Here is an 11,527-nt window from a genome sequence, read left to right as displayed (position 1 = left end):
CTACACCCCATCCTGACTTGGAATTACATTGCCATTCCTTCACTGCTGCTCGGTCAAACACCAGAAGTCCCTTCCTAACAGCACTCTGGCAACCCACACAGGATGACTGTGGTGGTTCAAAAATTCAACTCACTACTACCTTTCTGAGAGCAGTTGGGATGGGCAACAAATGCCAGCCTTGACTGCAGTGCTTATATACCATGGAAGAACTGAAAGAAATTCCAAATGGATGCCCAAAAGTTAGAAATTGTTGGCCGCAGTATGAAGAAAGACAACGAATATCAGTAAAATCATTAAAGGTTCATTCCATTGAATGGGTGAAGATCGTTACTGATACAGAGGGACTTGATTCACAGAAGCACTGAGTTAGTACAAAATAACTGAAATAGCCAATGCTACAGCCAAGTTAAAACAATGACAGGGAATTAGAATGCAACAACACACCTTTAATTTAGTTAAGATGGTAACTTGTTGAAATATAATTCTGAATGCCATCATCTTGCTGACATCTTAAGAGATTAAAAAAGTAAACAAGCAGAATGCAAGAAAACTCTAGCAGACAGCCAATCAAAATTGAATATTATATTGCAAAACATTTCCAGTTTCCAGGCTGACTGCAAATGAAGTAGTTCTATTGTACATTGCAGTAATAGGCAGTATCGGAAGCCAGGCTACATTGTTTCTGTTTTTGGAGGCAGGCTGGCCTTCAGGAACTGCACAGCATTGACCAAGAAACACCAATGGTCTACCAACGTTCTTGCATTGAACATTTCAAAAAGTGTTTTCAGCCAGTATTGTTCACTTGGGGATCTGCTGTTTGCTTCTCAGGAGGTACACAAAGACTTCAAACATAAAAATAAAGTGCAAGGCTTTTGGGAATGGTTTCTGATGAACTTTGCAATGCCATTCTCAACAGTTCCAAGGTTGATAGGAGAAAACAGGCTTGATATTATCACAATTTCAGATCGCCATACAACATAGCACACCTGAAATACATATATTCAAGATTTCATTTTTGTCAGTTTTATCAAATTATTAGGGCTATTTACAAATAAAATCTACACTTAGGGAGCAAAAAGACCAATAATCAGACTCAGAGCCATACAGCATAGAAACAGGCCCTTCAGCCCAAGTCAATGCCAACCAACAAACACCAAACTACACTAATCCCATTTACCTGCATTTGGCACACAGCCTACTATGCCCTGGCAGTTTAAGTACTCATCCAGATGCTTCAATATACAAAACTATTTAGAAGCATTTAAAGCAGTTACAAGTAGTAACTATAATGATACAGGGAAAATGAGCCACTTCTCTGTAAAAATTTACTATTACTCAGGGAGACCAACACATTTACATTTTCTGTAATAGCTTCTTATACACAGTTTAATGCAATTTCCTAACATTCTTACAACTTCAATGGCTATAAAGCTCTCAAGCTTAATTCTACCTAATTACATTGTTGTATTATCTCCTTGTTGTACTACATCCCGTCAGATATTTCCAGTTGCTCAGAAATGTATAATGGCTTTTTTTTAAAAAAAACAGGGCTATCTATTTTCAGACATACTTTGCAGTTCCATCGTCTGGGTGCTTTATTTCATTCAAATGAAGCGTTTGCCAATACCTTTGACATGCACTCATCAAAATGAAGGTTACCTGCATGCCACCCCAAGACGATGCTGCACATTTGATTTTTTTAAAGTAATAGCTAATAAAATGGTCCAATTACGCACTATCGAAAATTAAGAAAAACAGGAGCTTCCTGCCCATCTTCCGACCCACAATTCATCTACTTTCTATTCCCACAGTCAGTGAGGTAATCATGAAAAAAAAACAGCAATTTAAAGACGGGCAATTCCAGTTAAGGTAAGCTTAACTAAATGATATACAGAGAAAGCTTGTCAAATTATTTGAAGAAAACACACAATAATCAAACTCCCTTCCGACAAAACGAGAGTTATGTTAAAAAATGCAATCTGATATCAGGAATAGCACAACCCCAATCCTCGCTACTCACCGTCACTTTATTTTCAGCCAGTCGAAAATATAAATCGTAGTCGATTTTAGCGAAAAGGCGGTAAGATTTTATGTCTAATGCACTCCAGTCCTACTGGTCTATTTTAGTAGCATGACCGAAACCTTGTTTTATCTATTGTTCAATTTTTAAAAACTCATCAATTCCATGTCATAAAGACAAGCCACCAGAAAATAAAACAAAATCGACGACTCCGTACAGGTCCGATTAGTGCCTGAATAAATGAACCATGCCGAACTCTCACCTGGTTAAAACATGTCGTATACTCACCCAATAGCTGTGCACACGCGCGCATGGACATGGAAAATCTCCGACAGTACAACCGATATAACGAGCTGGTGGAGCATTCAGACGAATAGTAAGACCACAAGGACTATCTATTCGAAATCCCCTCGTTGGGTTTCTCCCAACCTCACCGCAGGGTGGGGGTTTCGGCCTATCGAGGAGGCAGAAAGAAAGGGGGAAAACTAGGCCGCCAGTCTAATTTTACCCAGCCAAATCTTTCTATACGTCGCTTCCGCGACTCCTTTATTCGTCCGTCATCAGCAACAGTGATGACCTTCTCACTGTGCGTGGCGCACATTTACCACCGGTCCACCCCCCTCCCCCTCGAAGTAGCGAAAGACACCAACCCTTGTTTAAACTAAATGGATTAGCTCTGCAGGAAGCTGATTTTTCTTTAAGTCAGAAATACTTACCGGCCTTCCACCGACAGGATTTGTTGCAACGAGTCGGGAGCATGGCTAAACCAAGCTCCCTACCTCGCTCGCTCCCTCCCGACCCCCTCTTTTTCCTCCCCTCACCCAACTCCAACAAACCTAATGGAGGAAGCAGTGACGCTCGCCGACTGACACTGACAGCGCCCAATAGAGGCCACAGTAGCAGCTGCCGAAGCCAGAGCAACTCTAAATATAAATGTTTAAAAGGCTTAGGAGGCTACACCCAAAAACTAGCTTCCAGTTGATCTTACGGACAAGTCACTTCGCACTCGCTGTACACAAGGGGCTGTTAAATGCGAAAAATATTATGTGTGTGTGTACGTGTACTTAATAAATATATCCAACCACCTGAACCCTGACAACTACTAACAAACGTGGATGTGAAATCGATTAGAATGCAATCTCTGAATGGGTGAACATATAACTATTTAGATTACAGCAGTGTGTATTCGGGTTTGATACCCGGCTCTTACACTACTGTTGATTGTTTCCATTTCTCCCAAATCCCAAATCCCCCACTAAACGAGTAACCGGCATTGGCTGACGTTTTCCACAAACGCTATCCAGAGGGCCAATCTTCATCAAAATCGTCCCTTGCGTTTTACACTGACCCACAGTTATACCGGGTTGCAGCATATAACATGATGGATGTCAACAGGTTGTCCTGACAACAATTTGCAACCTCATCCCTCCTATCTTGTAGCATGCACACCAAAGAAATCAATATTCTGTACATCCTGAGGCTGAACATTAAGTTTGCTTCTGTATTAAATTATGATGAGGATTTTGGAGCAGTCCTTTTTCTACCAGCAGTTCTACTGCTTTCTGCCATTCTCCCTCCTCTCAAGCCTCCCCTCAACAAACAGGCAGCTGTCAATCACCCGGGCACAATGGTGACTGAGCCAATGAACGGCAGCAGAGGGCGGGGCCAGGCCGCCATCACGTCAGACTCAGGCAGCGGGCGCTCTCGCTCGAGTCCCGGCGCACTCTCCGAAACCTGCCGGTCCCTTTCAGGGACAAAAAAAAGGGCCGCGTTAAATAAAACACTTGCTCAACGAAGCAGACGCGCGATCGATCTTACCCACCATCCACGTGCGAATTCATCGAGCGGCCGAATAGGAAACCGGCGAAAATAAAACCCAGCCCCAAAAATCTACAGGAAAAACCCCCCACCCCCAACCAAACGCTGACCCGGCATCACTGCTCTACGTCATGACGTTTGACATCACTCGCAATGACGGAGAGCACGCTAGCGTGATGACGTTAATAACTTGGTTTAAGCGCGCTTCTGGCGTATAGTGTGACAATGTAGCAATTCTTCATTGAAGAAATGTGTTGACTACTACTGCTGTTGCAGTAAGTTTGGTCATGAAGTTACCCAGTTTAATTTTTGCATTATATGCTAAGAGTGAATGTAAGAGTGTTCTATTGCTTGCTTTAATTTGATGCCGGAAGGTGACTCAAAAGTATTACTTATGTAATGATTTTTTTAAACATTATATAATATTTTTAATTTCTAAATTATTGTAAATTATATTTTGATAGTAATATTTGGTAGAATGGTTTGTTGAAATATATATTGTGTAGAAACTATTTGTCGTTCTTTTGGACCGGTTAGGGGACGAACGATTTCACATGGCGTAGTGATTGTTAGAACCGCCGATGCTGGAGCGAGAGATAACAGTGAGGAGCTGGAGGAGCGTAGCAGGCCTGGTAGCATCAGAGGAGCAGGAAAGTTGACGTTTCGGTTCGGGACCCTTCAGAAGGTCCTTCAGAAGGGTCCCGACCCGGAACGTCAACTTTCCTGCTCCTCTGATGCTGCCTGGCCTGTTGTGCTCCTTCATATTGCAGAGAGCTAGTTTACGCATACAGTAGAGATAACAAGGTGTAGAGCTGGATGTTTGCATACAGTAGTCGTGCGGTTCTTACATTTTCAGGGAAGTCTACTCATATCTCCCTTTAAATCGGAAAATAATTTTACGCATGAAGTCGTGATGAAAGATCCGACGCTGGGCTATATTCCATCCAACACTTTGCAAACGAGTGGTGATGCTCTTTCAGGAGGCGTTTATACCAGACGGTAACTGTCACAATGCAGTGCCAACGTTGGGAAAATTTTGCAGACAGGCTGACTCTCCTTTTTCAAAAAAGCTCGCTTACCTCACCAGCTAGGATTTTCTTTGACTAGAATTCAGCTAATTGCTGGGCAAATGTCTTTTTGATGCTGTTCGTGGGATAAAAGTCAATTACAATACAATCACAGTACTTGAAGGATTCCTGTATTGTCAAAAATCCAGACAGAATATAACATTATTGCTTTTTCTATGTAAAACTAATTATGCAGTTAAACCTATTATAGAATACCTCAACAAAATTCAAGTCTTTTCTTGATTTATATATTCAAGGGGTCTAACTTTGGTTTGAAATTAAATGTTAGATGAGATAAATGCAGGAAAAAATAACTGATATGCAAGTTTGAAGTAATTACCATTCAAGAATGACTTATTCTATGTTTATTTGTCTAAACTACTGTCTTTTGTGCCTTGCCGAAGCTTACTGTGATCTTAACTATTGATCATGCTTCCTATCTGACATCAGACTTGTCCCTCTGCATGCTCCGCTAAGTCTATCCCCCCTCGCTATTTACCACCCCATGAATTTTCATATCTTGCACAAATTTATTGTTCGTTCCTCCTCCATTTGTGTCTGAATCGTTTAGATGTACCACAATTAGTGAAAGCCCCCAATGCTGATCCCTGCAGAGGGATGCAGGCTTCCAGTCACAAAAACATCTCTTGATCATCACCATTTGCTTTTTGCCAATCAGCCAATTCTGGATCCAATTAGCAAAATTTTCCTTGGATCTCCAGGGCTGTTAACTTAGCTATCAATCTCCCATGCAGGATCTTTATCAAAAACCTTACAAAGTAAAATACAGTGCCCTTGACTACATATCTGGTCAATTCGTTGAAAAATTCATTCAACTTGGTCAATCATGAACTCCCCTTAACAAAACCGTGCTGCCTGTTTTTGAGTAATCCCTGCCTGCTGTGTGCCATTATTTTATTAACCTACCTCTCATGCAGCATCTTATCAAGCACCCACATCGATAAAATCCTTGAAAATAATATCTTTTTATTAGTGCTCTATTTCCACTTAAAGCTTTATAAGCATAGTAAGATGCAAGAAAAGTACTAATCAGACTGGAGAAAAAAAAAAGGAAATGCTGGACAAACTCAGCAGGTCTGGCCACATCTGTGGAGAGAGAAACAGAGTTCATGATTCGAACTGATACGAGTATTCAGACTTACTTGAGTAAAATTACTTCTAATTTTGTCATTTGTCTTTCTATTGTTGCCATAAATAAATTGATCTGCTGGATAAATCAAGGCCCAGGGAATTAATCAGGCATTGACATGTGGATATAAAATTGGTTAAGAGGTAGAATGTAGGGGGAAAATGGTTGTTTTTCAGACTGGGAACATATGCTTTGGTATCTATTACCAGGGCTGTGGATTAGGATGACTGCTCTTTTTGATGTTTAATAAAACATTTTTGTTGGAAATGCTTACATAAGAATTGAGCTAAATTCTGGATCACTATGTACCCTGAAGTAGTACAGGCCCCTCTTACCACTTAACGCAATCATAGTCAAAACAAAAAGTGAGATATTCTGAAACTTTTTTTTAGAAAGGATCTGTAAATGTGAAGAATAGTGTAAATCCAATGGTGTGGGACAGATTTAAAGATCAGCAAGAGAGAGCTGCACAAAGGATCTCTGATACCAATTTTTGCAATTGTTTACGGGGAAAGGGATAATCGAGGGAAATGTGGGCCTTCCAAAAGTATGGATGATCTACAAATGAATGAAATGACAGACAAATTGAATAATCACTTCTGTCAATTCTTCAGAGTATAAGGAGAAGTTAATATACCTGATATTGTTTGGGGTGGCACAGTGGGTGGCACTGCTGCCTGACAGTGTCAGGGACCCAGGTTCAATTCCAGCCTTGGGTGACTATATGTGCGAAGTTTGGGCATTCTCCCCAAATCTGCGTGGGTACTCTGATTTCTTCCCATAGTCCAAAGATGTGTGGGTTTAGTCAATTAGCCATGATAAATGTGGGGTTACGGGGATAAGGTGGGTCTAGATGGGATGCTCTTTGGAGGGTTGGTATAGACCTGATGAGCACTGGAGGGATTCGGTGAACTTGGTGCTTTGTTCACATTTAAAGTAAGCAAGGCAATAGTTCAGAAAACAAAAGGCTGACATGTTCTAAGTGTAGTATTTTAAAGAAAACTAATGAGGAAAGTGAAGATGATATTTTTAATCTTGCAAAGTGCTCACACCTTGTTATCTCAATTCAGGAATTGTCCTTTTATTAATTGGAGAATTAAAAATGTAAATGCATTATTTAAGGTAGGTTAGATGAACTAGGAAATAATGAACCTGTTAGTGCAATGTCTGTTGTGAGGAATATTATTACAATCCGGAATAACAACTGAGTGGTCTAGCAAGTGAGCTCTTCAATAAATTAGAGCTTTTTGATTTGTTCAGGGGCTGTGGGCAGCATTTATTGTCCACCTCTGTTCCCCTTGAATAGGAGAGTTAACGTCGATTAGCTAAGAATTGGTCATAGAAGTGTGAGATCGTGTACTTCAGGAGGTCAACAACACAGAGGAAGTTTGAGAAAGTTGCCAGTCCTGGAGAAATGCAGCTATGAGGAAAGATTGGTTAGCCTGGGGTTTTTCTCCTTGGAACCCAGTGGGCTGAAGGGAGACTTGAGTGAGATGTACAAAATTGCATGAAGCCCTGATAAAATGGTTGGGAAGACCTTGGCAGAGAGGTTAGTGATTTGGGGCATAGATTTTTAAGTGATTGGTTGAAAAATTATTGGGGAGATGAGAAATATATATTTTTCACCACAAAGTGGTAGGGGTCTAGACCTCACCGACTGAAAGCATTATAGAGGAGAATCTCTCCCTTATTTAAATGGTACCTGGAAAAACAGTTCAAGTGCTGTAACCTGCACACCTGTGGACCAAACGCTGGAAACTGGAATTAGGTTGGGTAGCTTGATTTTTGACTGGCACAGATGAAATGGACCAATTGTCCTTTTTCCTGTGGTCAAATGTTCTGTGATTTCTATGATAATGATTCACATTTCATTTTTTGAACCAATAAGTAATTTGGCATGGAAATGTCTATGGATCTAGTGAACCTCCTGAAGTCAATCCATAGTGTTCCATAAGAGTGTGTTAAGATAAAAGCCAAGCTCATGAAAAGAGCAGGGAGGTGATTTTGACTTCTACAAGACACTTGTTAGATCTCAGTTGGAGTGATGTGTAAACTTGTGGATGGCACATTATAGAAAAGATGTGAATGTACTGGAGAGAATGGTTCAGAAATTAGAAACTTCAGTTATGAGGATAGATTGAAGAAGCTGGGCTGTTCTCCTTGGAAAGCAGAAGGCTGAGAAGAGATCTGATCGAAATATTTCAAATGGATAGGGTAGATGGGATGAAGCTGTTTCTGCTTGTAAAATAAAAAAGGAGAGGGCATGGATTTAAAGTGATGTGTAAATGAAGTGATGTATGAAATTTTATTTTCACACAGTAAGTGGCCAGGGCATGGAATGCACTGTCTGTGAATGTGGTAGAGACAGGTTCAATTGAGGTATTCAAGATGACATTGAGTGACAATTTTGATAGAAATGCTGTGTAAGGGTGTTGGGGTGGGGGGAGGCAGGAGATTGGCGCTAGCTAATAGAACTGGTACAGGCACAGTGGATCAAATGACCTCCTGCACCCTAACAATCTGTGACTTTATGAATTGAGGACAGCTAATTGACCTGGTTAGGCAATTGTTAAAAAGCAGAAGAGGGTTGGTAGAGATAATGGGTTAAAAAGTATAAAATTTTTAATGAATCTATTTAGACATGCTATGACACACCTCCATGGCACATGTAACTTGAACCCGGACCTTCTGGCATAGACGTAGGAACACTGTGATTATGCCCCAAGACCCTATTATAATGGCTACGTGCTTGAATTGGAAGAAACTGATCAGTACTATCATAAAAATATATCTGTTGCCTCATTGTTTATTGATCGCTTAACTAACAGAATAGTGTGGCAGTCAAGAAGCCCGAGCAAAACTGGAATGCATGGATATCAGAGGACAAACTCTCCTCTGGTAGTAGTCATACCTGGCACATAGAAAGACGGTTGTGGTTATTGGAGATCAGTCATCTCCGCTCCAGAGCATCTCTGCAGGAGTTCCTCAGGGTAGTGTCCTAGGCCCAACCATGTTCAGCTGCTTCATTAATTACCCTCTCTCCTTCATAAGGTCAGAAGTGGGCATGTTCACTGATGATTGCACAAAGTTTGGCACCATTTGCAACTCCTCCGATACTGAAGCAGTCCATGTTCAAATACAAGAGGATCTGGACAATACCCAAGCGTAGGCTGACAAACAGCAAATAACATTCACACCACACAAATGCCAGGCTATGACTGTCTCCAATAAGATACAATCTAACTACTGTCCCTTGCTATTCAATGGTATCAGATGACTGGATCCCCGATCGTGTTGATACTCCAGGTTACCATTGACTAGAAACGTAACTGGACACGCCTCATTAAACATTCAGAGATAGCAAGAACTGCAGGTGCTGGAGTCAGAGACAACACAGTACAGAGCTGGAGGACCATAGCAGGCCAGGCAGCGTCAGAAGGGCTTTTCTGAAGAAGGGTCCTGACCCGAAATGTCAACTTTCCTCCTCCTCTGATGCTGTCTTGCCTGCGGTGTTCCTCCAGCTCCACACAGTGTTGTCTCACCTCATAAACATGGTGGCCACAAGAGCAGGTCAGAGGCTATGAATTCTACAGCGAGTAACTCACTTCCTGACTATCCATCATCTACAAGGCACAAGTTGGGAGTGTGATAGAACACTCCATGCTTGCTTGGATTGGTGCAGTTCTAACAGCACTCAAGAACCTTGGCATCATCCAAGACAAAGCAGCCCATTTAATTGGCACCACATCCACAAGCATCCACTCCCTCCACCAATGGTGCTCACTGATAGAAGTGTGTACTATCTACAAGATGAACTGCAGAAATTCACTAAAGATCCTTTGATAGTGGTATTCGAGAGTTTGGAAGATGCTATCGAGAAAGACAAGGGCAGCAGATAAATGGGAATAACACCTGTAAGTTCCTGTCCAAGCCACTCTCTAATCTGACTTGGAAACATGATGACACAAATTGGTGGAGTCCGAAGAACAGTATGCATGAACGTAAATTTATGACGAGGCAATACCTGATTTAAGTGAATGGTGAACGTGTGCAGGTAGCAGGCATGTATTTTTTTTTTTTCTGAGTTTTTTTTTAAAAAAAAATCTATGAAAAGCCAGGAAAAGTGGGGGTTTTGGTTTTGTGCGTACAGATCCATAAAATGTACAAAACGTCAGTAAGAAAGCTTGAGATAATGCTGGCCTAAAACCTGGAAAGTTAGAATATAGAGGGATTTTTTTTTTGTATAGCGATACAAAACCTTGGTTAGACCCCTTTAGGAGCACGGGGTGTAACTTGGGGCATCACTGTTTATTGTATATTAGTTTTGAAACCACTGGATAGAATTACCTGATTTGTACCTTTCTTCCTTTATAAATAATGGACCTGCCAATTAAACGGGCTGCTTTGTTTTGGATGATGTCGAGCTTCTTGAGTGCTGTTGGAACTGCACTAATCCAGGCAAGCACGGAGTGTGCCATCACACTCCCGACTTGTGCCTTGTAGATGGTGGACTGGCTTTGGGGAGTCGGGAGGTGAGTTACTTGCTGTAGAATTCCTAGCCTCTGACTTGCTCTTGTAGCCACTATGTTTATGAGATGAGCATGATTTCCTAGTTTGCAATGGACCTGAAACTCAACTACATAGTCAGCACACAGAAGATTTATGAAATAGGCAGATCTGCGAATTGATGAAAATGCACCTGAAATATAATGCATAGTCATGTGAAGTGATCCATTTTGGAAAGAAGAATGGGCAAAGACAAGATGGACTAAATTGTTTTGTTTTATAGGGATGCAGGAATGTGATGACAGTGGGGTTGGATGGACACAATTTGTTTAAGGCCTTTGGACAGTGTTTTAAAGATGCATTACTTTAAGAGACGTGGTCATCATGAGCTAGGCCAACATTTGTTGACCACCATGTTTCCTTAGACAGCATGGTGGTGAGCCACTGCCTTTAAGGTCTACAGTCTGTGACGTAGGTCCACTGACAATCCTGTTAGGGAGGAAGTTGAAGGATTTTAACCCAATGATGGTGAGGCAGCAGCAAGATTATTCAAGTCAAGATGGTGACTCGAGGGTGGAAATATTCTCATGCATTTGCTGTCCTTGTCCTTCTTAATGGCAGAGCTTGCTGGTTTGGAAGGTGTTACTGACAGAGGCTTTGAGTGTTTGGCATGTATCTTGTAAATGGTGTACCCTGCTGCCACTGTCCATTGTGATGGAGGGGTTGAACGTTGCATGATGGATTGATGTCAATCAGGAAATCTGCTTTGTCCTGGATAGTGTTGCAACTTGAGTGTTGTTTGGATGAGTGCAGTTTAAACAAGTGTCATATGTTCCAGAGATAGTAGGAACTGCAGATGCTGGAGAATCTGAGATAACAAGGTGTAGAGCTGGATGAACACAGCAGGCCAAGCAGCATCAGAGGAGCAGGAAAGCTGACGTTTCAGGCCTAGACCCTTCTTCATTT

The 11,527-nt window shown here is 41.4% G+C and overlaps 1 protein-coding gene across 4 annotated transcripts in view; it reads left to right on the top strand.

Moving 5' to 3' along the window:
- The first annotated feature begins 3,952 nt into the window (after window positions 1–3,952).
- Window positions 3,953–11,527, top strand: part of zranb3 (zinc finger, RAN-binding domain containing 3) — a 125,136-nt gene continuing 117,561 nt past the window's right edge. For 2 of the 4 annotated variants that reach the window (XM_048598942.1, XM_048598939.1), the window contains exon 1: window positions 4,070–4,171. In XM_048598942.1, the coding sequence (XP_048454899.1) occupies window positions 4,126–4,171 (46 nt within the window). In that variant the 5' untranslated portion in view covers window positions 4,070–4,125. Of the gene's footprint in view, window positions 4,172–11,527 lie in introns of all 4 variants that reach the window. The other 2 variants (XM_048598941.1, XM_048598943.1) reach the window with 2 other exon arrangements.

This window comes from Rhincodon typus, chromosome 7 (assembly GCF_021869965.1).
Source record: "Rhincodon typus isolate 14 chromosome 7, sRhiTyp1.1, whole genome shotgun sequence".
NCBI classification, from domain to species: Eukaryota; Metazoa; Chordata; class Chondrichthyes; order Orectolobiformes; family Rhincodontidae; genus Rhincodon; species Rhincodon typus.
The sequence above is the reverse complement of the archived record's forward strand: the minus strand, read 5'-3'. Positions and strand labels throughout refer to the sequence as shown.